General features: G+C 47.1%; 9 protein-coding genes and 1 non-coding gene across 10 annotated transcripts; 5 read left to right on the forward strand and 5 right to left on the reverse strand.

The window, feature by feature from the left end:
* Window positions 1-4,404: 4,404 nt before the first annotated feature.
* Window positions 4,405-6,058, forward strand: F5B22DRAFT_585699 (retinol dehydrogenase 12). The gene is made up of 3 exons (XM_047973513.1): window positions 4,405-4,757; window positions 4,835-5,674; window positions 5,736-6,058. Exons 1-3 carry the CDS (start codon window positions 4,690-4,692, stop codon window positions 5,854-5,856), a joined length of 1,029 nt encoding a protein of 342 aa, XP_047835787.1. The 5' UTR covers window positions 4,405-4,689; the 3' UTR covers window positions 5,857-6,058.
* Window positions 6,059-6,644: 586 nt separating this feature from the next.
* On the forward strand, window positions 6,645-9,882 carry F5B22DRAFT_157312 (uncharacterized protein). The gene is made up of 11 exons (XM_047969211.1): window positions 6,645-6,672; window positions 6,722-7,335; window positions 7,422-7,432; window positions 7,488-7,643; window positions 7,702-7,938; window positions 8,057-8,166; window positions 8,310-8,347; window positions 8,410-8,494; window positions 8,544-8,582; window positions 8,642-9,041; window positions 9,143-9,882. The coding sequence occupies exons 2-11, from the start codon at window positions 7,070-7,072 to the stop codon at window positions 9,604-9,606; spliced, it is 1,806 nt and encodes a 601-aa protein (XP_047835788.1). The 5' UTR covers window positions 6,645-6,672; window positions 6,722-7,069; the 3' UTR covers window positions 9,607-9,882.
* On the forward strand, window positions 9,883-11,107 carry F5B22DRAFT_157313 (HPP family-domain-containing protein). Its single transcript, XM_047969212.1, has 2 exons — window positions 9,883-10,427; window positions 10,489-11,107. Exons 1-2 carry the CDS (start codon window positions 10,158-10,160, stop codon window positions 11,041-11,043), a joined length of 825 nt encoding a protein of 274 aa, XP_047835789.1. The 5' UTR covers window positions 9,883-10,157; the 3' UTR covers window positions 11,044-11,107.
* An 895-nt stretch (window positions 11,108-12,002) lies between these two features.
* F5B22DRAFT_t14 lies at window positions 12,003-12,091 on the reverse strand. The gene has a single exon. It is a non-coding gene; the product is annotated as a tRNA-Tyr (tRNA).
* A 1,355-nt stretch (window positions 12,092-13,446) lies between these two features.
* F5B22DRAFT_585712 (uncharacterized protein) lies at window positions 13,447-14,768 on the forward strand. The gene is made up of 2 exons (XM_047973514.1): window positions 13,447-13,722; window positions 13,773-14,768. Exons 1-2 carry the CDS (start codon window positions 13,637-13,639, stop codon window positions 14,425-14,427), a joined length of 741 nt encoding a protein of 246 aa, XP_047835790.1. The 5' UTR covers window positions 13,447-13,636; the 3' UTR covers window positions 14,428-14,768.
* A 661-nt stretch (window positions 14,769-15,429) lies between these two features.
* On the reverse strand, window positions 15,430-16,862 carry F5B22DRAFT_585713 (uncharacterized protein). Its single transcript, XM_047973515.1, has 2 exons — window positions 16,195-16,862; window positions 15,430-16,145 (listed from the first exon to the last, which is right to left on the reverse strand). The coding sequence occupies exons 1-2, from the start codon at window positions 16,791-16,793 to the stop codon at window positions 15,563-15,565; spliced, it is 1,182 nt and encodes a 393-aa protein (XP_047835791.1). The 5' UTR covers window positions 16,794-16,862; the 3' UTR covers window positions 15,430-15,562.
* Window positions 16,863-17,975: 1,113 nt separating this feature from the next.
* On the reverse strand, window positions 17,976-19,417 carry F5B22DRAFT_655601 (putative polysaccharide synthase Cps1; the record flags this gene model as incomplete). Its single annotated transcript, XM_047979897.1, has 1 exon — window positions 17,976-19,417. One exon carries the CDS (start codon window positions 19,415-19,417, stop codon window positions 18,122-18,124), a length of 1,296 nt encoding a protein of 431 aa, XP_047835792.1. The 3' UTR covers window positions 17,976-18,121.
* A 2,814-nt stretch (window positions 19,418-22,231) lies between these two features.
* F5B22DRAFT_632913 (Scytalone dehydratase) lies at window positions 22,232-22,889 on the forward strand (the record flags this gene model as incomplete). The annotated part of the gene is made up of 2 exons (XM_047976761.1): window positions 22,232-22,372; window positions 22,473-22,889. 2 exons carry the CDS (start codon window positions 22,232-22,234, stop codon window positions 22,887-22,889), a joined length of 558 nt encoding a protein of 185 aa, XP_047835793.1.
* A 577-nt stretch (window positions 22,890-23,466) lies between these two features.
* Window positions 23,467-24,519, reverse strand: F5B22DRAFT_655605 (uncharacterized protein; the record flags this gene model as incomplete). The annotated part of the gene is made up of 2 exons (XM_047979898.1): window positions 24,232-24,519; window positions 23,467-24,185 (listed from the first exon to the last, which is right to left on the reverse strand). The coding sequence occupies exons 1-2, from the start codon at window positions 24,383-24,385 to the stop codon at window positions 23,467-23,469; spliced, it is 873 nt and encodes a 290-aa protein (XP_047835794.1). The 5' UTR covers window positions 24,386-24,519.
* Window positions 24,520-25,391: 872 nt separating this feature from the next.
* On the reverse strand, window positions 25,392-26,631 carry F5B22DRAFT_585723 (uncharacterized protein). Its single transcript, XM_047973516.1, has one exon. The coding sequence runs from the start codon at window positions 26,459-26,461 to the stop codon at window positions 25,745-25,747; it is 717 nt and encodes a 238-aa protein (XP_047835795.1). The 5' UTR covers window positions 26,462-26,631; the 3' UTR covers window positions 25,392-25,744.
* Between the last annotated feature and the right edge of the window lie 761 nt (window positions 26,632-27,392).

Consider the following 27,392-nt stretch of genomic DNA (forward strand, 5'->3'; position numbering starts at 1 on the left):
TGAAATTTTGGGTTGTCCTTGCGATCTGATTTGGGTTTTCGCACATGCCTCCTGTGAAAGCCCAATCCCCCATGTGTTCGTTAACAATCTACCCAACCCACACAAACAATGCTATGCCGCCACTGGCGGCGTGCAGGTTTCCAAATACAGAGCGCGCTTCTCCCTAACAAATCAAAATAACTACGATGCTACATCATTGTTATCGCGAAAGATAGCAACAGGTTATTCTAGGCAATTTCACATCAAGTGGTCTCAGCGAACTTGCCACGAATTTCTACTCAAGTGCTAAGTCAAACACTTAGGCAATATCTAAGACCACGATCCTCTTCCTCTTCCGATCAACATCGTGTTGCTGCCCAAACCCCAGATTGCAATTTAACTTAATACTATTCGTAATAAAATAGGGGCAAATGCGGATGATCCAATCGAATACATTTAGGAGCAGTCCCATCGTCTCAACTGCCTCTCCGTCGCCACATCGGACCAGAATCAAAGCACGCGCGCGGACTAGTACCCAATCGCCAAGCGCATCATCGGATTATTCATCCAAATCTACCCGCGAAAGATAATATATGTTGCACGCCAGAGATCCAATATCCTGGCGTAGGCGAACTAGACCTGGTAGTCGCCAAAGCCGTGAGTTTCACCATCGAGGTCCTATTCATATTGGCTGGGTCTCGGCTCTCGTGGCTCAGCATTATTCACCCCGGATCTAAAACATATCAACTAGTGGACTAAGGAGGTGAGGTAACCCATAACCTAGTATGCTCTCTATTGGAAGCGTTCAGCTCTATCTATATCGTCTCCTAACCGGGAGGGTGATAATAGTGTCGATTTACTCTTCTGTCTCTTGGGATGGCGGTGATGGCTTATATCCCCTTCTCGAGAGGTGTTTAATGAATATTCTCAAAAATATTGACATATATCGTCTCTGTCATAGCGCTTGTGGCGCCGCAGAATTGTCTGGACAGGTGTTTTCAGTTGCGAAGGGCACTTTAAGAGTTGTGCTTTCTGGTTAGTGCATCATAGCGGAGCAATTATTCAAATCTGTGCGTAGCAAATACCACTTCAAGTGATCTGTTCGGCGAAGGGGAGCCCAGGGCAGCCGTTCAGGAACTTAAGCATGTAGGAACATCAGTGTCAGACTGAGGCGGACGCTCCTAACTCTCGAATCGAAGTCCAATTTAGCCCATTCGATGTAGAATACTAAACAAAAACATACGGAAGACTTAGGATTGCATAAGACATTGCCACACCCAAATCTTATGTCGAGATATCTGATACCTAAGACCTGGCAACCTGCATACGTTGAGACTGGCGAGGAGAGCAAAAACTGTATTCCGATCCACTCTCCGTATCGGAGGCAGCAACTTAAACGAATTGTCTTGCTTAACATACCCAAAGTATCTAAAAGTTCGCATGACGCATCAATCATTGTGGCCAGCGTAGCATTGGAGGCTCTTTTATCTCGCATGGCGACTTCTTAGCTCAGAACTCTCAAGGAGGAGTAGTGTGGCATTACATCTAAGCGATTTCTGTACAGTATGCACCAGACTGACTGATTTTAGACTATGCCACTTGCTGTATTAACTTCGTACCTGGTGTTCCATAGCGTTTAAATGATATGACACGGTGATAGCAGACGTACTTACATAAGTAAGTCATAAGAAATGTCTCTGACAGGCCGCCTACGGTGTGGCAGCGTTCTTGCGTGATCTAATGCAGGCATCTATCCCCACGTATTACATGCTCTACCAATTGGTTCTGCTAACTTCAATAATCAATATGTTTCGAAACTTTATAGGTGAATCTCAGAGGCCTCCAACAGGTTCGTGGATAGGGTGAGTCCCGCCTGTCATGTTGACTATACTAATGAGCCGCTGGCGGGCCGTGCCGCGCCATCATGACAACCTAGACAGTTCCCTAGGCTGACATACGTTCTAGAAATGTGCGCATTCATTTCAAGATTAGCTGTGGTGCGTTGTGCTTGATCCTTCTCGAGATTGTCCGAGACATAGTCTGATAATGTTAGTTTCTATCGATCCCCTATAACCTAGTGTACGGCTACACTGAAGGTACCAATCTCGCACCACTGCGATGTTGAAGCCAGTCGCCTGGCTAATGTATTAAACACTCATATGGCCATCCATATAGCGTCACAGAACCCAAAGCATTACACCACAACTCTGGGTCATGATCCTGAACGAGCATCAGAGACTACATCGTCAAGCTTCCGAGCACGTTGTCATCAACTATACGGATTCGGCGGAAATGATAGGGTACAATCAAGCACATTGTAATCACTCCTCCACTCACAGATTCACGATAAAATAGTACAACACCTACAATCAATGAGAGTAGCGGGGAGTAAACAAATTCACGTAAGCGAACTCTACCGAGGTCGAACCTGGCGAATGCGGTGATGGAGGTGACAGCATCCTGATGTCATTCGTAGAGAAATTCAAATATGATATTCGATAGTCATTCCCGAACGAGAGGTCTTCGGGAGTTATGTGTTTAATAGAAATTATCGGGCGAGCAATAGTGACGACAAGCCGCTGTGAAGCATTGAAACGAGCACTCGTTAAATCTAGAATAGAATTTGCCGCTATTAGCTTTAAAGAGTTCACGGTGAGGTTGTTACGACCAACCCTGCCTGAAGCACGGAGCCGAAATGACGGCAGTCGCCGGGGGATTACTACATACTGCAGGTGAATGTAGTCTGCATAAATGCGACTACTGTTTTCAATTTGATACCCGCCAAATAGTTGTTTGACAATCTCGCGTGGGGGTTGAGGTGTTATCTGTGCTAAGCACATCAACATGTCCCAATCCGTTAGCTAGTGACGCCGCAAGCCGGTGCGATGATTGGACATTGGGCATCTTTGCATCATACTAAATGCCTGGCTCATCACCAGTCGCCCGGAGCCGCGAACTGGCTATAGGATAGATGCTGTGTCGACTGAGAAAACGGACAGATCGTGGCTGAAGACGAAACTCACCGCCTCGTGAAGTATGACCAGGTGATCTCAAACGAGGGGAACACAGGAATAGCTAGGAATGGTGTCATGTCCTCGGACCCTATTAGTTCAAACTAACGACATCATGTTATGATCGGATTTAGGCATACGGAGCTTCGTAGGGCATACCTACAGGAGTCAACTTAATGATATTCAGAAGCCGCGGTATGCTTTGGGAGACAACTAGCGACGATATTTCATATACAACCGGAGAAGACAGGGTATTTCTTGATTGGGTTGCACGGCAGATGCAACACTTGGAGTTAATACATACTGTCAGGCTAGGATAGGTGTATTTGGAATGATTAATCAGATATAACTGTGTAGTAAGGATGCAGCCGGATTCTCACAAACCACGGCGCCGGTAGGTAGACTGAGGCCCGGCACCCCAATCACTCCAAGTGGTGCTTGTCCCCAGGTTCCCGCGAATCGAAGCCTTGGCAACTATTCCCCGCGCATTGGGCAACGCTCAGTCTCCATCAATGATCAACAAGACAGCAGATCCAGCTATATTTGAAACATAGGAGACACTGATACAGATATTTATCGTGAAGCGAGAGTGCTCAACTTCCCTGTTCGACTTCACGTTTCGCTTCAAGGAAGGACAGTGCCTACATATATTGATTCCTAGAACCATAGGGTCCGGCCTGACGGCATCTCCCGTATCTGGATCGACCGCCACTCTTGCCCGCAACCTCATTATGCAGCAATTGATAGAAACGGGGCCTATTGACTTCAGAGGCACCATTGCATAGCCCTTATATACCACAGACTAGTGAATAGTACCGCTCGGGTCGAGTAGCCTGTAATCAATTGGGGTGAAGTGAGAGATAGCGAGAAGTAAACGGCATGGTCGCACCAATCACTTCCCAATACCAGGATCTCGCGTTTCGCAAGGACATTGCATTATTAGCGTTAATATCTTATGCCCGATCGATATGCGCAATCCCAGATATATGCAATATCAACGTAACCGTACCATCATGAATCAATTCCATTCTTCGTATAATCGTCGGTTGGACAATTTTAAATATAAACCACGATGTGACATCTACGCAGTGGCCTAATTGGGCCTTGTTATTGCATATCCAGTCTCGCCAGTCTTTCCATTCCTACCTCCTATCCTGAACATATAATAGATTCTGTATGGGCTATACTACCTACCCTAGATACTCCGTACATGAATGGTGAATAATGGAGAGATAACGGATGAATAATCCAGCTGAAAGTGCTGCACAGTCTAATAATAATGGCAAGCCTCTGGAGACCTCGTTGCACCTTGATAGGTGGCTGTCGAACGGCCCTTGCAGCCCTACCAACCAGAGCTCCGCAGTAAGCGAAATCCAACAGGGGTATCCAGGAATTCTGCATCAATCAGCCATGGAGGCTGCCCATCCACCCAAATCCATCTATGGTGCGCCATCGTCTATCAGCCAATCGAACGGCGTAGGACCGTGGCTTGGCCGGGTTGGCATGCTCGTTACATCTGATATGATGGTTGTCAACTTCCTCGCACATGACGAGCTGCGGCAGGCCGTGCGACTCATCGTCTGCCTTCAAGCGCTCGGGTGACGGCGCTGCTAGGCGTCCGTCCATCCACATGGGCTATTTCTTGAACTCGAGATCCAGTAACTAGTTACCTCGATCAATCTGATCTTCATGAATATATATGTGGAAAGTATTATTGCGCTTAGAGTATACAGTCTGCTACTCTCTTCATCCCGAGTTATTGATACTGTAAGACGGACCATGACCGATATCCCAAACGTGGAGAAGGTAGCATCCGCAGGGGTAACCTCTGAATTTGCTTCTAGTCGTTCCGTTGGCGTCGACCTCGTGGGTAAAACGGCCATCGTGACAGGGTCGAGCAGTGGCATCGGTCTGGAATGTGCTCGACAACTCCTTGCTCGAGGTCTAAGCAAACTCATCCTCGCCGTCCGAGATGAGAAGAAAGGAGCTGTCGCTCGCGAAGACCTGATGTCTGGCCGGGATCTTAAGGCAGGTGCCATTGAGATATGGCATATGGATTACAGCTCCTATGGTTCTATTATGAGCTTCGCCGACCGTGCGAAAGCTCTCGAGGCGCTCGACATCGTGGTGCTCAATGCTGGTATCTATCGCATTCCCCGCGTGATTCTCCCAACAGGCCACGAGGAGGATATACAGGTCAACTACCTGTCGACTGCCTTTCTGACCATATTACTCCTCCCCATCCTCGAAGCAAAGAGACGTCCCGGGACCGAGCCCGGATGTCTGACCGTTGTGTCCTCCAGTGTGGCGGCGTGGTCTCGCTTCAAGCTACCGCAAGACGGGCGGCCCTTGCTGACGACTCTGGACGAGCCAATGGGGACAGCGGCCTTCGACCATCATCAGCAATATTGTACCTCGAAACTCCTTGGGCAGCTGTTCTTGGTTGAGCTGACACGACGTGTGCCATCCTCAGTTGCCACTATCACCTACGTGCATCCCGGGCTATGCTACGGATCTGGGCTCGCTCGCGACAGCATGGGAACGATAGCGGGTTTTATCGCAGGGATCATATTTCGCATTTTCGGTCGCTCATGCGTTGGCGGTGCACAGGCTATAGTTGACGCTGCTGTAGCCCATGGCGAGGAGGCTCACGGTCACTACCTTGTTGATGGAAAGCCTGCAAAGTATGTTATGTCCTGATCCCCTTCAATTCATGCGATGTATATCTAACACTCGAGCGACTAGGTTGGCACCGATTGTTTATACGCCCGAAGGTGGACAAATGGCTCAGAGGTTATGGAAGGAAACCATGAGCGAGCTATCATTTGCTGGCGTTGAGGATATTATCGAAGCCCTTGTTAGTTGAGTTATCGATATGCCACGGAATTTTACTTGTTCACATATCACTTTATTGTCATCCCATGTCATTATACCTTACCTGGCGATATCAAGTCTATACCTTCGTTGTCTATAAATAGTCATAATACTTATACTATAAGCTTCTTTAGCGGTTATCCAATTTCAATGGCGTAGTTTCAATCTAGAGTGGCTCTTGAATGCATCAAACAAAATAGGACATAGGGCACGTCGCGATTGAGGAAGACGTCGAGTTGTCATCGCCCTCCAGCTAACATATCAAAGGGTGATACACTCTCTCGGTTCTGATAACTGCCCCAGTGGACGACTGTGCCGTACCAAGTCGTTCCCAAAGCAGTACCTTGGGTTAGAAATATTTCAGATTGCACGATCACCGAGATTTCCGGGCAATGAAATAACATGCTTCCACCATATCTGCACAAGTAGCTTTTCTTTTAGATCTTAAATATCTGCGGACCTAAACGTCGCATTTCGTATGATTCCAGTTATGTCCTTGGTATTACAGAACACCTGCTAGTGGCGTTATTGAAGTATTTCCTATACCGCCATAGATGGGTCTGAAGTCGGCTATACCAAAGCCCTCCATATAATTCGCTGCACAATAATCACGAAATCCCCAGGGATCATTATGCCTAACCCATCTCCTTTTCCATATAGTTACTCCCCTGGGCATAATCCTTATTCGTGTGTAGCCTTGAGAATGCAGTGAGACACATTCGTATTCGAAAGTGAGGCTATTCAGCCCCCGCTTATCTGAGACATGTAAGGCGGACCCCGGAGGTTACGAAGGCCGGTCTCATTATACATAGAGGCAAGGTCAGCAGCCACCGAGGTCAGAAAAGGCCATATCATACATAGCATTGCAAACTGAACCCCAAGCCATGTCATCGGCTATTGCTATGCTGAGCGTCTATTCTGAACAGCTGTGGAACTCCTAACTCCACACACCTTTATTCAACGATTTATTATTGACCCGGCATATGCACGATGATATGTTTCAAATAGATCATACCAATGCCAATGCCGAAGACTCGGTGCGGGACTTCCAGATCTCCAACACGGCAGATAACTATTCTCCTCATCGCCAGTTCTGCGGGGTAGCAAGTGGCGTCGACCCAACACAGCAAACCCAGAATATAAAATGTGAAGCATTAATGATTATTAAGGCCTTCGATTATAATTGCTAAGCAGCATTATATATCATGGCCGACGACAAGAACGATAGCACATACGTACCTCTTCTCTCAGAGAAACACTCGGGTATTCCTCAGTGGCTCCTCGAAAAGGCTCAGGACGCAAAGGCGCACGTCTTGTCTGTGAAGACAAAGACAGATAATGCAAAGCCACGGACCCTGGTGTACCCTCCAGGTGTAGATAAAAGCGTCTTCGATGAGGCGGTGGGGGATCTTCGAGAGCTACTAGGTGCCGACCAAGTTGTTCTCAATGATTTACCGCTTGAGGATGGATGGTGAGTTATTGATGCATCATCTGATTTACATGGCAGCATGGGCTAGCTTGGAACATGACGAAACATAATGCTAACATACCCTATAGGTACATGGAGCGTGAGTACATCCACCAATGCCATATGATGTTCCGAAAGTTGACTAGATGTCTTAGACCCTAATACCCATGACATGATGTACGTCCTCGACCAGGATGAGTTAGTTCCATCTGCTATCGCATATCCTGGTAGCACAGAAGAGGTGCAGCAGATCGTGAGATGGGCGAATAATTACCGAATCCCAATCTTTCCCATTTCAATGGGGCGAAACTGTAAGACATTGGTCATCCTTATATTGATCCAATTGACACTGACATCGTGGCTCTTCAGTCGGCTATGGTGGAGCAGCACCTCGTGTTCGGGGTTCTGTTCTAGTTGATATGGGTAAGCGGATGAACAAGATTCTAGATATCAACCCAGATGATTATACCTGCCTTGTCGAACCTGGAGTGTCCTTTTTCGCTCTTCATGAGGAAATCCAAAAGAAGGGGTATGATCACTTGTGGATAGATACTCCGGATGTGGGCGGTGGCTCCATCCTTGGAAACACGCTTGACAGAGGTGTTGGTGCGTATTGATATCCCATATCCCCTCTTTGCTATTTTTCCCTTGCTTGAGCTCAACCTGGCACGATACAAGTACTGAATTCGAGAGCAATTAACTAAAACCTGTTTCTCGCACGTAGGTTATACACCTTATGGTGATCACTGGTCCGTTCATTCGGGGCTTGAGGTCGTTCTCCCAACTGGAGAAGTCATCAGGACTGGCATGGGGGCACTCCCGGGTAACAATACGGTAAGCAATCCCTAGTTTCCCCTTCCTATGTGATCTGAAATTCGACGCATCGACTCTTGTATAAGCCAGATATCGCGTGAGCCGCCTACGAGTTATACGGTCTCATTGATGATGTTCGAAATGGTTAACTTTGGGACTTATAGTGGCAGACATTTCCCTACGGATTTGGGCCGTACTCCGAGTCAGTTGATTGGACATGATGCGATATAGACTAGGATGCTTGCTAACTGTGAGATGATTTAGCGGCATCTTCTCGCAGTCAAACTATGGCATAGTAACCAAAATGGGAATGACACTGATGCCAAATCCGGGTGGCTTCGAAAGCTTTGTAAGGACTCAAAGAGCCGGTCTAAGGTAAAGACTGATATGATGGCTAGGCATATACGTTCCCTAAAGAGGAGGACCTCACTCAATTGGTAGGTGTTTCCTATTGTCAGAGGTTTCTCGGAGACTTCGCCAATCTGACACTGTCCAGATCGAGATTATCCGCCCATTGAGGATCAGCAACATTCTCGAAAACGCTGCGCAACTGCGCCATGTTATTCAGAGCATTGCGGTTGTAGGGCAGCCTCGGAGCACATACTACACGGGTGAGGGGGCCATTCCGATAGACATTATTCATGAAACAGCGTCAAAAACGCCGTTAGGTGATCACACTTGGGTTTACTATGGAATGTCGTATGGCCCGCCACATATTCGAAAGTATAAGCTTGATATCATCGATGCCGAGTTCAAAAAGGTACCTGGTGGGCGGCGCATCGACCCCGCGACTTTGCCGCCTAGTCACTATTTCTGGGCGCGTGACCGCATTGCTTCCGGAACTCCAGATGTTGAAGAATTACGATGGGTTCAATGGGTTCCGAACGGGGCACACAGTAAGTGGCGACTCGTACTTGCGACGTCCACTTCAAGTAGAGAACACAATCCCGGACAAACTCCGAGCTCAAGCTAGCGGATACTGACGACAGGTTTATAGTCGCTTTTTCGCCCGTCAGTCCGATCCGTGGGGCCGACGCGACGCGATTGATTGAGATTGCGAGGCGACGTCATCATGAATGTGGCATTGATCTTCTACCGGCTTTCATCGTTGGTTTACGCGAGATGCACCTCATAGTCGAGATCGTATACGACCGGACAGACAAAAAACGTCGGAAAGCAGCGCTGGACTGCCTTCGTGCCATGATTCAGGATGCAGCGGAATGCGGATACGGCGAATACCGAACGCACCTCGTGCTAATGGACCAGATTGCCGGGACGTACAACTGGAACGATGGCGCGTTGATGAAATTCAACGAGAAGCTCAAGGATGTGCTGGATCCTAACGGCATCTTGGCTCCTGGACGCTGTGGTATCTGGCCAAGACAATATCGGGGTCGCGGCTGGGAGATGACACGCGAAAGCGGTGAAAGCTCGCAGGGCAATGGCGTCGCAGCGGATTGAAGGATGGCATATGACGTTTGATATTCTCGTCCTGATGGGGAGTCTTGACGCCATCAAGGTTGGGCAGGGCTAAGGCTCGGTATTAGCAAAATATTAGCAAATATTTAATGGCGGCTGGCATGTATTGCATAGTTTTGGGCAGTCGTGAGTTTCTGTTACGAAATGATACAGTGCCATGCACTGTGTCACTCCGCCTCTGGCCTGCCGGCATATATGATATATCTAACGAGGTCATAGTGCCAATAAGGACACGCATACTGTCCCTCAGTCCTACTAAATAAGTGCCCAGACAAAGACGGCTCTTTGCACAGTCGGCGGAGTCTGTCCGCGGAGATGCGTTTCGAGCAAGGCCTTGCTGCTGTGATTCCTGCTGTTAAAAATCGTATATATCCGTGACGAGGGACACCGGTTGGATGCAACATGAAGCGAGGGTCGAGACACCGGGCGTCTGGGATGCTATCTAAAGATTTAAGTGAAGAGATCCGAGATTCCACGGCCCTGATCCGTTACCATAAATCCCGATCCGCCGATCCTCCTGGGAATTCTTGGCCATGGCCGTCGTGGTTCCGTTCTGGCAGTTGAACTTCGACATCGACAAATATGTCAATCGCCTCATTCCCGATCCCCCTTGGCACGCTGTTCCCTACCCAATCGCCTATATCCTCGGCTATAGAAAATCCCTCCCAGAGACACCCCTCGGAAATTTACTGCTTGCCGCGCGGGCACTATTAGGTGTCTTCATCAGTATCCTGCTAATCCAGGTAATAAGTCACCAAATCCCGTGGGTGGCTGCAGATGGCCCGCGCATTATAGGAAGCTTCGTATGTTCTCCAATTACCATTCATTCCCCTGTTCCCTTCCCGCCGCCCTAACGAGATGTAGGGTGCCGCTGCTGTGCTCGAGTTCTACGCCTTCGAGTCGCCATTCGCACAGCCACGTAACTTTATCGCCAGTCAGGTCATCGCTACCGTCGTTGGAGTATCACTTTGTAAGCTCTTCCAGCTGCATTCCAACGAGGAATGGATTCGCTGGCTAGGCGGCTCCCTTGCCTGTGCCGCGACCACGTCTTTGATGGGTCTCACCAAGACCATACACCCGCCTGCTGGAGCTACCGCGCTATTGGCCGTTGTAGATGATAGAGCTGTGCAGATCGGCTGGAAGCTTATACCACTCGCACTCCTTAGCTGCAGTATCATGCTCATAGTGGCTCTAGTTCTGAACAACATATTCAGCAGGTTTCCTCTATATTGGTGGACAGCAGCTAATTTGAGATCGATCCCGCAAGAGCAGCTTAGTGGGTTGTCTGTCGACGATGAAGAAAAAGGGAAGTCTCAGCGCTTTGAGATTATAATTGGTGATAAGATTATTGTCCCCGAGCATATACAGCTTTCGGCAGAGGAAAGACTCTTGCTGGAGAAATTATCGAGTAGATTATAGACGATAGACTTACTATTGTCTGGGGGCATATACTATGCTGTTAGCGAATACAACGAATAAGGAATTTGTTCTAGGTTCAATGTGACTCATGTCAGTAAGGTTGAATGTCATAGTTTCTGGATTCTGTGTTCAGACATGGCGATTTTGCGGGGATAATACTCTAGTAGGTATTTTCCAGGGGACTCTTCATCAGCCACAACCTGATACAGGCTCTTGGAAGCCCATGTCCGAATCCCGTATAGAACAGTCTGTCGCTTGTTCTAGAGCCTTGAAGCAAGAATTACAATCTGGAGACAGGCACATAAATCCCCCTAAATTCTAATCCCCTATCGACTGACACGAGACTTGCTGGTTGAAGAGATTCAAAAAATGCCCCGAGGGCAGTATGATCACAGGTCCATAGAGAGCGAGGCTTTAAGTATTATAACAGTTTAATAGGTAGCTAGAATGACTAGAAGATCTACTCTTATAAGCAAACGATAAGATATACAGGAAGTATATCACCTGAGTCAATCGACGGCATATTTCCTAAGACTATTATTGATATTGTTATCAAACTAGACCCTTCTTGGCGAGCCTTTCGCCATGCAGTAAATGCCCAGAATCATGGGCTGAAGTGGCGAGTTCTGGATGGGGCACGACTACCACGGCACACAATACTGAAGGCTGAGAGGGCTACTCAGTACGAAACTGTGATCTAAGCGTGTGATTCTAGTGAAATATATAATTTTGAATATAAAGACGAAAGAGAGACTATGCTTCCGTTCAAGGCTAGGTTGTGCTAAGCGGCAAAAGGGGTCACAGTGGTTAGTTATAGAAGGAGTTGGTCATCAAAGTAGACATGCATACTCTAATTACCCCTCCCAGCAATTATCAAAATGCCGCCGGGTCGCTTTCCGAGACCCAAGCTAGGAGGGTATCTTCCTATAAGGAATAGGATGAAAAGAAAAAATATAAAGTCTCCCGAGCGTGAGTCGAACACGCGACCTGTGGATTATCATGGTGTTTCAATTACAGTCCATCGCTCTACCAACTGAGCTATCAGGAGGATGAATGAAAATTCCGATTTCAACATTCAACCTATATCCCAGACTTCAAATAGTTTCTACCTACTGTGCTTGGATACATCCACGGACGGGGTTGATTTGAAAGAGTAGCCACATCATTCTTACTAAAGTATCAAGGCATCTTCGACCCGGGTGATGGCGTTGAAGTCGATGTTTGAGAAGGATGTTGGTAAGTCTACTGTTCATGGCAGCCATCCAGTTGCAGCCACCCTAATGTAGGCAGAAGATTTTGTTCTTCAACTCTCTCCCATTTTACTCGCCTCAAGCTCATGAATCAATTAGCCCGTAAATCGACCAATGCGAGCTGACAGCGACATAAAAGCTCCCCATGACCATGATTTATAGCTCTTACTTAGCGAAGTGGGATATTTTCTTTCCACTTGGGTGTACTAGACTCGGCCCCCGAATATTCTATGTACGAGATATTCCACGCCGTACAGCTATTAAGCCATCAGAAATCCCATCTGTATTAGCTTGGCAGGTGAAAAGGGTATGTTGGTGGCGCTGGGACTCGTGACTCAGGTTAAGCTCGATGTTAGGAGCCCCTTAGGCGTGTTGTTGGTGAATGATGCGGCACAACAACAGTCATAATGGAATCCATCCTGGCGTAGAATTTACCTGCGAGGCGGGAAATGTAGAAACATCATACTTGAGTACGGGATTCGATCTTTATCAACACCGCACGACTTTCCCGCCAGTCGTTTGAAACACCACATGAACATTATGTATCCGTCCCGATACGATGTAGAGTTCAGTGAGGCATAGCATCATCAAATAAACATATAAACATGATTGGTATTCCAAGGGATGTATCAGCTATATTGTGTGTGTGGTGTTTATGGCTGTATTCAGCGTAGGATATTAACATATAATGCAGCCGCAATACGTACTGGTTAGGCAACGAAGCACATAACCAGAATTGCTTTGTTTATGTTTTGGCTTTTTGAGTCCGCTCAAACTGATCGACGGGGTCTTGGAGGAGCCCATTTCCGACGCTAAAGAGGTCAAATAGAAATGTTAGGCCACAAGCGACTGCCAGTGTGACGGCATGGTAATCATAGCGGGTTTCAAGCAGCACTATCACGTACGTTGTTATGGTCTCTGCCCAAGGCCGGCTGATCGACCAGTTGTTTGATGAGGCCAAACAACACCCCCATCTTCTCTCGATACGTGTGATAATTCGCCAGCCTCCCGGCTTCAGTCTCTCATGATTAGTTCGTACCAATCGTATCGCCATCAACACAGCCATATGGCTATTCCTCCCAGGCAGAAACGTTCATCATTTGTTGCCAAATTTCGAATCTACGTTGAGGTCACCACGATGTTCATCGTATCTATGGGACAAGATAACTCACACTAGTGGTGAGAGCTTGGAATATTTAAAGAGTCGGAGCAACCCTTGAACAATCCCTCTTCTCTTTTGCCCACCCCATCACATACTTATCACTCTTAATTTCGACCATATTCGCGGTATAAAAATCAGAAGCTTCGAAAGAGCCGATAATATCCAACCCTCATCTTTCATCATGGCAGCTATTGCTCAAGTTCCAGTTTCAATTCCAGGCCTTCATGTTTCTCTAACGATTGAGGACCTCAAACAATCGTCGCTGGTGTAAGTTTCTCACGAAATATTAATAGTATATCCTAACTCTGCCATAACAGTTACAATCTCCTGCCAGACGACAGGGATCAGCCCCATGTTCAGGAAGTCCACCTCCAGCAGCTAGCAGTCATTCTCAAGCACTACGGCGTCCAGAATAAGTTCGGTATCCACCTTATTCATGGACACCTTCAGCTTGAGTCCGATAAAATCATGCTTGGAACTGCCCTTACATCGGTTCGAGGTTGTTGGACCAAGCCTACTAGCATCAATCATATTAACTTAGCAGAAATCCATGGCCACATCTTCAAGCTAACGCCCAAGGGCGAGCTACAGGCATATGAGTACCGTGAAGGATCAGTTATGGATCTATCCGATGTCGATGCTGCGTTCTTTCATGAATTGACTGAGTATCTTAAAACCAACAATTTGGTGGATCTTCTAGGGGTTCAAGTTCTTGGTAAAGAAATCCCCGAGATGATGTGCGAATTTGTCCTCCAAGACAATGGGACTGTCATGCTGGATTCGAGAGATGTGAAAGGCTGGTCACCTTACCGCACTACAGGCTTCTTCTATGCGCCGGGCATGACTAGCTTGAGCGGCGGAGAGAAGCACGCCAAGAAGACCAACGGTAATCATCAGGTATTCGTTGACGGGAAGATTGGCAAGGAGGATCCCCTCATGGATGTACTTAGGGCTCAAGACATTGTCTACTGAGTCTATATATCCCCAGTTGGACCATAACCTGGACGATACATTTCCTGGAGTCGCGCGGCACAAACTCTCCTATCTACAGCACATGATTTTCAACACAGCACCTAATTCCCCTATCCACAGCACACTATTTCTAGGGATATTCGCGGCGTTTTTGCACAATACCTACCCTTCCACTCTCCTTAAACATAATCCACGGCAATAATTGCAGTAGATAGTTTATCATCTTCCTTTTGTTTTGGCACTATTAGGCTAGTATTTAGCCCCGAGCGCTTTGTCTAAGAGTCAAGAATTGGTCTAGCGCATTCACGTTCGTTCTTCTAATATAAGTATTACATCCCCAACCTATATGATGCTTTAAAATGTGCTGTAGATCGTCATATTTACCTTCATCATCTAATTGAAGAGTTCTGTTGCTCTTTGTCTCGACACCGAGCTTTGTGTTTGTAAGATTTCTCAGTCGGACCATCAGCAGCTAAGGAACTGGCGGAAGTGGCCGTGAATTAAGTGTCAGTAGCAGGAAATTTTCAGGGGTATGGGGGCCTAGAGTGAAGCTAGGTCATAGCTAGACAGCACCTAGATGGTAGGAAGACCCAAATATAGGGTAAGGGCTCACTGAAATTGCTTTTTAGCTATCTTAAGAACTTTGGGAGACCTAGGCCCTTTACATACTTAAGTCTGAAGCTGTCTTCGCCCCTACAAGGTTAACTTCTACCCTATTGTTACTTTATCCCTTGATAGGAATATGGGGATTTCACAATACTCTTATAGAGCTCAACGAGGTGACTGTGGAAGAGGCTACGCAATGATGTTCCTATGGGATCAACGAAGACTTTAGAAGTAAATCACAAGCTTAATTCCTAAATCCCGAACCTATTGAAAACATACCCTTCTCCCGACCTCCAAAGGCCTGCGTAACAAGGCTAGAACTACACATATGAAGTTCTCTGTTTTATGTCCTAGTGACCCTCAAGAACCCCCTTCGCAATGTAGTGGTATTCAAATTTTTTTTTTTTTTTTTGCATTGACAATGACCTTGACAACAACATATCCAAGTTTTGTCGCGGAGTAGTGGTATGCCATATAAAGGCCGTTAATCTTGCAAGGGATGAACGGCGTCTTTTTTTCCGTGACAAGTTTACATGAAAGGCATCCAGTCATCAATAGTGCAGAATGCATCAAGATAGGCGAAGGAGTGCAATTCATGGACCACACCTTGACAGACCTTGCCATCTCTGAGCAAGCCATAGTGGTAAAACAAGCCAGTCATCCTGGCAATATGAATTAAGGGTAAATCATCATCGGATAGATTTTCGGCCTCCTTCCGAAAGGTATCCCAGAATATCTTCTCGAGCTCGTGCCGGTTGTTAAAGTAATGCCACCCCTTGGAATTCATGTAGCCGAGAATGTTCTCTAATGCCCATAACGTCAACCCGAAGGGAAGAATCCTGGCCTCAGCCCAATCGACGACACCTGTGATGCTACCGGTTTCGGGCTGAATGAGGATGTTCATCTCCCGAAGGTCATCATGACAGAAGACAAAAGGGAGAGTGTCTTTGAAGAGGCGTGGCAACTCTTTGCTAACTCTGTCTAAATTTGGTGCAAAACGGGACGGCAATGATTGAGAAAGAAGTTCAAACTTGTCACGGAAATCCGCAAGCAAGGCAGCTCTGTCATCTTGGTGTAACTGCTGTCTGTGATTCCACGACTGCGCAAAGAACCTATATGTTATTAGTCAATCCGAAAGAAAGTGAGGGGGTTAGGACAGACTTGGCGAGGTGAGCGGCGGTGTTCTGCTGTCGGGCCACAGCGGCTGGTGATTGCTCAACCGACGCGGGGCGTGCCGTAATATAATTAGTTCCTGGGAGTTTGTTCATCTCGTAAATGTGGAGTGGTTGTGACTGGCCTATTGTGCCATGGTACTTGCAGTCAGCTATGAGTTGCGGATGGATGGTTTTAGCAAGATCAATGATAGAAATATCAATGACAGAATTATGAGTTCGAAACTGGAAAATTCTGGACTCGTTTCGCCCAGCCATGATAGTATAACTGTATGATCCCTGAATTGGGACTGGAACTACCTGTCCACCGACTCGTGAGAGTGCAAAATCATCACACTGCTGTCTTGTTACGGTTTTGTTGCTTTCAAAAAACGAGGTGATTGCGCTATCAATGCTATAAATAATCAACATGTTGCAAGCTCTTGGGCGAACGAATAGAGGTGAAACGGGGTTTGAAATGAGCTTATCTCGCAAAGTAGAGCGGCGCCAAATGCAATGATCTGAAACGAATTTTACTTTTGAAGTAGGCAGGTAGAGTAGGTACCCAGGTAGGTATTTAATAGATTCCTCACACACATATATGTGCATATACCTAGTGCTGTTGGGCTGTTAGATGCAAGAGCTGCATATCGAAAAGGACCCCGCAATCCACTGGTGTGGTCAGAAGGCCAAGACTGAGTGGCCCTCACGGGGGTAGAAAACCACGTCCATAGGTGTATCAGGGCCGAGGCTATTGGTCATTGAGAGTCACAAGCTCAGACTGTTATATGTAGGCGCGACTGACAATAATGCCAGGGAAACCAATAGGCAGAAAGTCTTAGATTGCCTGAAACCTAACGGGCACCAACAGTCAGTTCATCTCCCACTTCGAACGACGAAAAACACCAAAGACCTCTGGGCCCCTACGGAATTATTAGTCGAAGATGATTAGGTTCCAACGCCTTGTCATAAGTTATTCGCTAACCCAGAACCTCAGCGTCTTCTCACGTCAACACATCTGACACCATCTTCGAAGGAAACTATCGGCTATCTACTAATACATAGACGCATCAGAAAACTCAATCGAAGTTTACAAGCCTTTTAAGGCTGCTGGCTTTAACTGGTGACAAGACCCCAGAGAGATATTCATGCCCCTAGGCGGCCGAGATTCAGCTGTTGGCGAGTGCTCCAGAGGGCGTGATATGATTGCTATTGTTGTGTCAGAAGTGGAATGCAGTGGTACTTGACGATCCACATACTGGATTGTATATAAAGGACTCTTCATCCTGCCGTAAGGCGTATTATAACTTAGCCTTCTTGATAATTAACGGGATTACATGTACTACTCTTGACAGCACGAACTCTAACGGGGCTTTAAATGTTACACGTGTAACCTCTGTACCGGCTGAATTATGCAGTTCGCCTTGCACTTCGGCCGTACGAAGGACAGGCTTGTTCATGATCTTACAGAGACATGCGGGCAATATTGGGAAATATTGGAAAGTGAGGTTATACAGGCTTCGCTTCTTGAAACAGACCCCAGAGACCTAGGCGGTCTGGGCTGGCAGACTAGTCGTATACAGAGTCGAGTCAAGCCACCAACAGCCAAGAAGGAGTTGGTTGGTCAAGGACTTATGCAGCCCTAGTTGTTCATTATAATCTGAATTCCTAGTTCCAAGCCCAGTATCTCTGCCTTTTTTATACTCTAACACGAGCTCATGAAGACATCTGGCCCTAGCAACCCTTTGCACAAGCGAGAGATAAAACAAACTGTCCATCACTGTTACGAAACCCCTGAGGATCTTGAAGTATGTTGCCGAGGGCAATCAATGACCGAAACAAAGAACTTCCTCCTCCTTCATGCAGCAAATTTCTCATGTTTACCTTTTCATTCGCGCCAACCGCCTTAGATTCTGTTACCGTCACTTATAGATCATTCAACCTAAAAGTGCTTGTGTTTCATCCTTGGTAGCCCCATATTTACCAGCGGATGTTGATGTTACTCTAGTGTCGGCTCGCGCAGCTTCGAGTGCACTCAGGTTTTGTGACCCCCATTGGGTTGCATCCAAGGTCCAAAGTGCATACAGACTGATAAATCCATGCAGATAGCTGAACAAGATAGACAGCGGGATGAACTTCAGGTCCGAAGGGTACTTCCAGAAGTGAGGGATGAGCTTAACTAGCTTCGTAAAGAAAATCCATGCTCCGAGGCTGGCATAAGCGACAGTGGCGGTATCCGACTGGGTGGTTCTTAGGGCTAGCCAGAGAAAGAAGAACAATAGCCCATCAACCAGAAGTGCTGGGGTTTGGAATTGGCCTACATAAATGTAGTATAGACCCCAAAAATACCGTGGCGAGTACCAATAAGACTCTTCAGTCATTACAACGAAATTTCCGTGCCAATGGCTTCGAGCCCAGCGTATGCACTGGCTGATATACTTTCGATCAGGTTCAACGGTGGTCTCGATGGTAGCGCGGCAGTCGGGCTGGATGGCAATTTTCCAACCACGGGAGTATACATACCGGGTGAGGCACTTATCATCACCCGTATGGATTTTCTTTCCTTTCCAGGAGTCACTCCTGAAGTAGTGGGCAAATTCGTCGGATTGCAAAATTTTGGTCCGGTAGGCTGCGGTTCTTCCCGACAACGTGCTGATAGATCCGTCAACACCATTTGTAGCAAGGTTGTTCCAAACCCGACGTTCAAGATAGCTGATACCAAGGAAGTTCCATCCGTCCGGACGCTCATTTCGTCTGACTCGCTGCATGGGGCCACCTGCACCGACCTTTGCGTCCTCAAAGACTGCAAGCAGGTATTCCAAGAATCTTTCAGGCCAGAATACGTCGTCATCGGCCAAAACTGTGATCGCGGTTTTCACAAGTGGCATGGCTCTCAGGATCTGTTCCCTCTTGTTCAATTTCGACACCCCCAAAGCCGTAACCTCAAAAGAGTTATCACGACAATATTTGACAAGGAGCTCAACATTTGCGTCACTGGTGACAATGATGATGGTAGATGGTGAGGAAGCTTTGATTGAGTGTAAACACTCGATGAGTTCCGGCGGTGACTTGAATGTTGTTGGGATGACCACCGTTACATCTTTTCCAGTATACCTGGGGTGATTGTGGATGACCTTTGGTCGAATCAGAAGATAGATGAAGATACTGGCAATTGTTCTTAGGTATCGGAAAGTGAATAAGGCCCAGAAGAGCCACTTCCCTGCGGAGATCATGGCTAAGGAGGCGATGTGCTAGCTTCTCGCTATGCCTAGCACTTATTGTGAAGGCACCTGCGTACTGAGATGAAGCTGGCCAAGCCAAGAGCTAAAGACGATATATATCTAAATCATACCGCAACATTGCCGGAAGAAAACATGTCAGGACCGCACATTTGGCATCTCCATAGCATCGGTATCCCGTGCGTCCTGAGCCATTGCGGATTGTTTCATGACTTGACCCCTATTGGCTTGACGTCTGAGGGGAACACAATGCCAGTTGCACATAGAAGAGATGGTTGGTGCCTCTAGTCTATGTCATTCGCCCAGCAGTAGTTTTGAGCCCCTATCTCTAGGGAGTCAACACATACCCCAGAAGATAACTATGACGTATGTAGTACATTGCTAGAAAGATCTGTGACTCTATGACTATGTTTGTGATACTTGAAGGATACATTCATTCTCCTTAATTATCATATGCTAATTGCCTACAAGGTCGAAGCTGGCCGTTTCCCCCCCCCCCCCCCCCCAATGAATGTATGCACGCATACATGAGTACAAACAATCAAGAACCGAGACCAAGGTAATGGGGTCCAAAACATTGACTACAGCTCGCTATATTCATATTCATTCGTTTGCGTCGACATTTATTTCTCGGGGAAGGACGAGCTCGGCGGTACACGTGGACCTTCTACACCTGTCACACCCAGCACATACATATTTCTGTTCATCGCGGACACAAATGCTGCTGGCTCTGGAAACGGGTTAGCCCGTTTCGAAGCTGTGATTTCACTGGAGCTTTTGAGGCTGGATGTTTGCACACCTCCTTATCAAAGGGCGCTATGGGGTGCTACCACCACCAGGGTACTGTAGACATTACCTGTTGCAGAAGTGTTTTGATCTTATTCGAGGGGGCGTTTGTGTTGGGTTTCTCAATGGCCTACAAATCCTTCCTAAGGGATGAATACATACATAGCAATTATTTCCATATCCTCATGAACTCCATATATACCTACGCCCCAGGTACATCGATAACGCAAGGAGATGAGTAGGTCCAGCCAATACTTTGAAGTGGTGCTCGAGTGAGAGCAATCCATGTGGGCTAAAGAAACTCGAGATGCACATGTTTTCAGATAAAGATAGTAGATGCTGGGAGCTGATAGTGAGCGAGGATCGACGAGCAAGAGATTGCCCAAGGGATAGGCCACGTGCTTTGTACATTCAAGGTAAGCAACACAAGCTGCTGCACAGAGGTTTCTAAACATTCCAGACTCAGTTCTAAATATTCTAATGCAGATGTCTTCATTATTTCGAATCCTCTAGCGTTCTGAAATGGCTCGGCTGAAGACTGCAAGGGGCTCATCAACTATGCCCACCAAACCTTCCCAACAAACCGCGAAAGAAATTAATGTTTGCTGTAATTCTACACTATCAACATCTTATGAAATATGGGAACGATAACCTCAACCCAAATTATAATAACTATAGCTAGGTCGAGATATATGAAAAGAAGAATTACAGCTGCGATAGATTCTACGTATGGCTGAGCCTGTAAGTGCATACTATGCTCAAGGAGCTGAGGCGCTTCATATTCAATGTAGAGAATAATACATCGATTGTTGGGCATATACCTGAATGATTTTATCTCACTCGACTCTTCTCTCGCTTATTGAAGGCCCAAACACGATAGCGAAAAAGTGAGAGGCCGAGCATAATTGGTAGAATTAACATTTCTCTCTGTGCGGAACGCTGACGAAACACACGAGTTCTCCAATACCTGTTTGTGCTTCTGGGAATTTACATCCATCAAGCTAATCTTTCGTTATAAGTTAATCTAGTGGTCTATAGAAAAGATTCAGATTCTCAGTATAGTCCGTATCAATTTAGATTAACCAATGTTTTCCGGATCTCGCATCTATCATCATTTGTCACTTGTCATGACTCCTTTGTCGTGGCTAATGCTATGGCCACAGCTGTAACGCCAGCCCCAGCCCAGCTATCCTACATAGTAAGTATTGTATATCACAACTCCTAGAATTTCTAGAAATTTACGTCATTCTATATTCTTAGCCCAGCGAACATTCCGATTAATTCATGATCCGTGCTATGCATAACAGCTCTGTTTGTTAGATGATTGAAGTTCTCTACCAAAGAAAAAAGAAATAAATAAAGTGTAGCTAGAGTTAATTGAACACATGACCTTTGCGTTGAACCCCTAAGTAGCCTGATGCGACATGTCTCAATGCGAAAGTATATTCCTCGAAGTACACGTCTGACAAGGGATATACAAAGTTCTCTGAAAACCGGTTTGGAAAGAAACCGAAGACCGGCAGCTCGCATTTCTTTTCATGATTAATATAGTCGCATATTTTTCGCTAGTCGTCGTATTGTCGTACAAACATGTCCGTGCCTGTCGGTAGTTCAGTTCCCCCGATTTTGCGGGGATGGAATACCAGATCTCAAAGCTGTCTCAGAATCGGATTCTTCCAATCACTGACAGCAGTAAATTTAGTCAGAATATGGCGTTGCGCAACATGCGCGTGGCTGCCGACAATATACCCCGTCCGTGGGGAACTCCGTGCGCTGGCCATCGCCGACATGACGGACCTAAACGGACCTCCGTATTGAGTTGCAGGCCGCCCGTGCAGGTTTATAAGAGACAACTTACAGCCCCTTCAGAGTAATTCAAACCCGAAGAGAGTCTAAGCTATCGAACGAACATCATCTGTCTCGCTACGTTTTGTCTCGGCAGTTACAGCATTGCGTCATCTGACTTCGAGTCCCTCTTCCCAAGGAAAAACAAAACAGATCCACGTATTCGGGCCACTCAAAATGGTGTTCAACGGTGATCTCAGCAAGAACATCTCGTTCGAGGACTACCTCGGCCTGACAACCTGTCTCGTCGAGTGGGCCGACAGCTACGATTCCAAAAACTGGGACAGATTGCGGAAGTGCATCGCGCCGACGCTACGAGTACGTAGAGATGACTCAATCCACATTCCAAATCCCACTTCCTCAAGCCCTTACTGCCATGATCCACTCAAGCTGACGCTCTCATCCTAACACGAATCAGATCGACTACCGTTCGTTCCTCGACAAGCTCTGGGAGGCGATGCCCGCGGAGGAGTTCGTAGCGATGATCTCGAATCCGTCCGTGCTAGGCGACCCGCTCCTGATGACGCAGCACTTCATAGGCGGCACGCGCTGGGAGCGCGTCTCGGACGACGAGGTCATCGGCATCCACCAGCTGCGCGTGCCGCACCAGCGCTACACGGACGCCTCGCGCTCCGAGGTCGCCGTCAAGGGCCATGCCCATTCGACTAACACGCACTGGTACAAGAAGATCGATGGGGTCTGGAAGTTTGCTGGGCTCAACCCCGAGATCCGCTGGACCGAGTATGATTTCGAACGCGTCTTTGCTGGTGGTCGCGATGAATTTGGGGCGGCCGATGATGCGAAGGCAGCTGCGGATATCCCCGTCCGTACTTAGAGGGGGATGAGACAAGCCAAAATGATACACTGGGAAGGAGGGCTTTTACCGCTAGGCATATCGCACATATCGGTCTTAGAATGTGCTTTGTTTGGCTATTGGAAGATATATCCAGGGCTGTACAAGAAGGATGGCGCAGGTCAATTTCATATCTCCGCGACCTGGAGCAGTGCCGTGGTCGGTCAATGATACGGGTAATGCTCTTAGGGACGCCAAGGTAGTAGACAATTATATCTCTGTATTCAGTAAGTAGCCAGCCAGCCTTCACTCTGTGTCAATTATATGCCATTACGCAACCATCTTGTACGATGATGTAGGTAGGCACCCAGGTATTATAAATGAAACTATCACAAGTACCTGAAGGAGGATCATTTACTTAAGGGATCGAATGATGCCAAATCAGGAAAGTGGGCTCACGTAACATGCACCTCAATTGGTTACACAAGACCCAAGTTCATCTAGGTACTTGTAGGGAAAATCCCTAAGAGATGTAGATAAGACACAGCGTCTAGGTCACAGCTTGCATTGAAATTTCCGTGTCGGGGTCCAGTATGCCGATTCTTGATTGGGTGCTAATCTAGCCCAATCTCAACCAGACAGCCCTTGCATACGCCTGCAATTCTGCAATACTCATAACGAAATCCCCCTCTTGTGGTCCCGGATCTCGAAGAAAGAGAAGCCGAAACGAAAGGACCAATGTACCGCTAGTAACATTGTATGATATAGGGTTCGTGGCCATATTCTGGGTAATAGTGATGCTCTGTTGCAATATTGGCGTATGAACAGGGTTAGCAGCTGACCTTCGTGTTGTTGTAGCGCCTCTGCGCGTTTGTATTTCTTCTTCCCACCTCTCAATTATAATCCTTTGATTAGGGCGATCAAGCTTAGTGAGAAGCACAATATTAACCTGATGGTCTGACGCAGAAAACCACCACCTCATATCATTTTGTAGTGCATCTAGAGGCTCGGAGTCTCCAGCTTCAATAACTAGCGTTGGCCAGGCGCCTGTATAGCAACGTTCCGGTATTGGACCACCGCTTGAATCACCCTCTCCACTATCACCTCCAGGCTGGCCTTGTGGTCGAAAGGTAGTGCTACCAATTGGAATCCAATTTTCCTCTTGACCATTTCTAGCAAGCTTATGCTCGTATCTTCGATAGAGCTGAAGATGAAGTGCTTCATGTAGGATGGTAGGGATTACAATAATTAGAATGCCTGTACTAGCATAATAGCGGCGAAGGCGAAATGGGCGATGTTCTTGGCGAGTAAGTTCGTCAAAATCAGTAGGTAAGACATCTACTAATTAGCATATAATATTTTGAAAGAATGAATGTCTCTATACCTGTAACGATAAGATAATCACCAGAAATACGATTGATTGCCTGGAGGAGCTCTTTAACGTTTGTAAACCGTATAGTTGGTTCGCCTTGAGATGCTTTTTTATCTGAGGCCACCGTAGCGGGTAGGGTCGAGAGGGAGGGTGGTTCTGATGGCATTGTTTATTATGAAGGGATTCTGTGATGAAAAGTCGAAGTTGATAAAGTTTCTGTGATGGGGGGATTCTGTGATCAAAAGTCGAAGTTGTGATGGAGAGTAAGGCTAAATGGCGTGTGACTACCATACCGGGATTGGGGGGGTAGGGAATAGAATTGTTAGCTAGTATTTTTCCAGGTAAAAATAGTATTCGTAGGAAAGACACGCAATTTTCAGTTATATTTTAAGCCTATTAGTTAGAAAATAATCTTCTATTAAAAATAGTCTTTGCTTTGAAAATGACTTATGTTTGCAAATAGGTTTCAACTTTGAAAATGATTTGAAAATGACTTTCATTTGAAAATGGTATGCCAATAAGCCATATAGAATTAGGGCTATAGGAATAGCAATAGCGCTATAGGGGCTACAGGTCTCTAGGGGGGCCACCTACAGCCCCATAGCCCCATAGCCCCTACAGCCACTATAATAACCCTTATCCAATCCATCGCCAGCTTCAAGGATAATAGCTGCAAGGATCAATCCAATCAATCCAATCCACCACCACCACCACGACCTATTATATTTCGCAGCAGCCAGTCTTTCGTACAGCTGCCAGACTTGCAAAAATCCGATAACACTACAACCCTCGCAGCCATCGTTTTCTAGACCCCCCCCCAAACCCGCTATGGTACATTGTAGCTATTGTTAGTGGGGTTGAGGCTGCCGTTTTCGGAAGGCTCAACCCCAACACGGGCACTTTAGATGAAATATCCATGCAGTTAGGTAAGGAGGTAGGATAGATCTCGTAACTAGTATACCGAGAGAATGAAGAGAGTCTACATACCCTTTACAAATGAAAATAGTGTGCGTGACAAAAGACCTGGAGGTACTACGAAAGCGAAATTATTGGACAAATCATGCTAATAGAAGGGCCGGTTTGGTAGGTATCATCAGTGGTGGCCATGTCCATGTCCATGTCCACCATGCCCGGCTTGGGCACGTCGAAACCATCTACGCTTTGGCGTTCCAGTGCCCGTCGGCTGACCCGTCCCATATAGCACTCCATCCGTGCCCGTGCCGTACGAACTTGGGAACGGCGGCTCTACGGTCTTGGTGCTTGTGACTGTGGTCTCCGCAACCGTCACCGTAGCATACACAGTTGAGGTTGTAGGCTCGCAGATGCACTGGCCATTGTCTCCGACATATCCCTGCGGTGATGTCTCGTACACCGTGTTGGTTTGTGTGACAGATGAAGTGATAGTCGTCACATCGGCATGCTGAGTGGTAGTCACAGATATGGTCGTCGTAGCCGTACTATTGGCGGGCCTTCTCCATCAGTACGGGTATCTCTATATTCAAAGAACTCTCCGGCATGGGACGTATTAGGAAAGAGCAGAAGTTATTACTGACCTAGAAAAGCTCATTTCTACCGTGCTTTCAATCTCACTCATCGTGTAACTTGGTACGTCCGTCGATGACGTGAACCTAGATGATGTCTTGCAACAATCGGGACAGTGATCACCGCTGCAGGTTTCACATATTGCGGGGCATCCCAAAGAAGATGGAGAGGTTCTAGCCAGAGTGGACGAATCCCCAATCACGAGAGAGGTGATCGATACAGTTCTAGTCTGCGTCTGCTCAGTGTTGGCGGGCAACGACGATGCAGTCTCTTCATCTTTGACAGGACAGACAGTGGTATATGCTGGAACCAGCTCCGTGGTGACCGATCCGATATTCGAAGAACAGTCGATAGCGCCGGATTCGCAAGAGCTCACAGTGTACACGCTAGTAGTATAGACCGTGGATGTGGTCAATAATATTGGCGAAGTTGGTGACCCCTGAGCGCTCGTGGCTTCTCCCTGCTCGACAGGGCAAACGGTTGTGTATAGAGATACAAGCTCGGTTGTCACTTGGCCCACCTTAGCTGGACAGTCGGTGATCGTTGGGGCACAAGAAGTGATTGTGTATATATTTGTTGAGTACACGGTAGATGTTGTCATTGCTACTGTGGTGCTCGACGATTGAATAGTCGAGCTTTGGAGCGCTGTGGTATTTGGGTAGAACACACTAGACATTGAGGGAGATGAAGAAGTTCCCATTGAAGGTACCAAGCTCGTCGACGCGGAGCCACTTGATACTAGCGAAGTTAATGATTGGGAAGGAGTGGATACTGGGTAGCTGGATCCTGAGATGGACGGTGTTGCTGCTGGTGTAGTGTCCGGCTGTCCACTGAACGTCTTTCCATCTATAATGGTATTGGTGACTGGACAAATAGTTGTATATAGTGATACGGTCTCAGTAGTAACTTTTCCTACCGGGCAGTTCTTAACAGTTGCGGCGCATGATGTAATGGTAACAATATTCGTTGAGTAAACTGTCGACATGAAGGAGGTAGTGATCTCGGAGCTAAAAGTATATGTCGTAGGCATTGTTTCCGATGAGGCATTCGAGTGTACGCTTGAGCTCGGGTGCAACCCTGAGCCACTTGATGACGAAGTCGCCGTTTTGACAGAAGACGATGACGGAGATAGGATATTCGAAGAAACAGAAGAACTAGACGCGACTTTCGAAGTCGTTACAGAATCTGTAGTCTTTGCTTCGGTCACGGGGCACAGCGTGGTAGACAAGGAGACTAGCTCAGTAGTAACTTGTCCCACAGGGCAATTCTTCACAGTCGGCTGACAGGACGTGACAGTGTATATTTTCGTAGAATAGACGGTGGATATGGTACTCTTAGTCACAATATCACTGCTGCTACCGCTCTTGCCTGTCGTTGGACTTGGGCTTGCGGAGCTGGTCGTGGCAGGAGTGGTACCCTGAATGTTTGATGAGCCGGGGGTGCTTGAAGAAGAGATTGAGGCACTCGAAGAGGCGGTGATGAGCGTAGCTGTATATGACCCTCCGCTGCTACTGGGTTTCGAGGATGCAATGCTCGATAGCACCCCAGAGCTGGTGCCTAAAATTAGGGAGCTGAGGCTACTAAAGATGCCTCCAGTACTTGAGGGTGAAGCGACCGGGTAGCCGCTAGAG

This window comes from Xylaria bambusicola, assembly GCF_022495145.1.
Source record: "Xylaria bambusicola strain CBS 139988 unplaced genomic scaffold F5B22scaffold_2, whole genome shotgun sequence".
Taxonomy (NCBI): domain Eukaryota; kingdom Fungi; phylum Ascomycota; class Sordariomycetes; order Xylariales; family Xylariaceae; genus Xylaria; species Xylaria bambusicola.

Coding starts and splice junctions, on each gene's coding strand:
- F5B22DRAFT_585699 (XM_047973513.1), top strand. CDS start 4,690: ATGTGGAAAGTATTATTGCGCTTAGAGTATACAGTCTGCTACTCTCTT. Junction 4,758..4,834: donor CATCCCGAGTTATTGATACT/GTAAGACGGACC, acceptor ATTTGCTTCTAG/TCGTTCCGTTGGCGTCGACC. Junction 5,675..5,735: donor GTTGATGGAAAGCCTGCAAA/GTATGTTATGTC, acceptor TCGAGCGACTAG/GTTGGCACCGATTGTTTATA.
- F5B22DRAFT_157312 (XM_047969211.1), top strand. CDS start 7,070: ATGGCCGACGACAAGAACGATAGCACATACGTACCTCTTCTCTCAGAG. Junction 8,348..8,409: donor GGATTTGGGCCGTACTCCGA/GTCAGTTGATTG, acceptor GAGATGATTTAG/CGGCATCTTCTCGCAGTCAA. Junction 8,583..8,641: donor AGGAGGACCTCACTCAATTG/GTAGGTGTTTCC, acceptor GACACTGTCCAG/ATCGAGATTATCCGCCCATT.
- F5B22DRAFT_157313 (XM_047969212.1), top strand. CDS start 10,158: ATGGCCGTCGTGGTTCCGTTCTGGCAGTTGAACTTCGACATCGACAAA. Junction 10,428..10,488: donor CGCGCATTATAGGAAGCTTC/GTATGTTCTCCA, acceptor AACGAGATGTAG/GGTGCCGCTGCTGTGCTCGA.
- F5B22DRAFT_585712 (XM_047973514.1), top strand. CDS start 13,637: ATGGCAGCTATTGCTCAAGTTCCAGTTTCAATTCCAGGCCTTCATGTT. Junction 13,723..13,772: donor CTCAAACAATCGTCGCTGGT/GTAAGTTTCTCA, acceptor CTGCCATAACAG/TTACAATCTCCTGCCAGACG.
- F5B22DRAFT_585713 (XM_047973515.1), bottom strand. CDS start 16,793: ATGCACATATATGTGTGTGAGGAATCTATTAAATACCTACCTGGGTAC. Junction 16,146..16,194: donor ACCGCCGCTCACCTCGCCAA/GTCTGTCCTAAC, acceptor AATAACATATAG/GTTCTTTGCGCAGTCGTGGA.
- F5B22DRAFT_585723 (XM_047973516.1), bottom strand. CDS start 26,461: ATGGGAACTTCTTCATCTCCCTCAATGTCTAGTGTGTTCTACCCAAAT.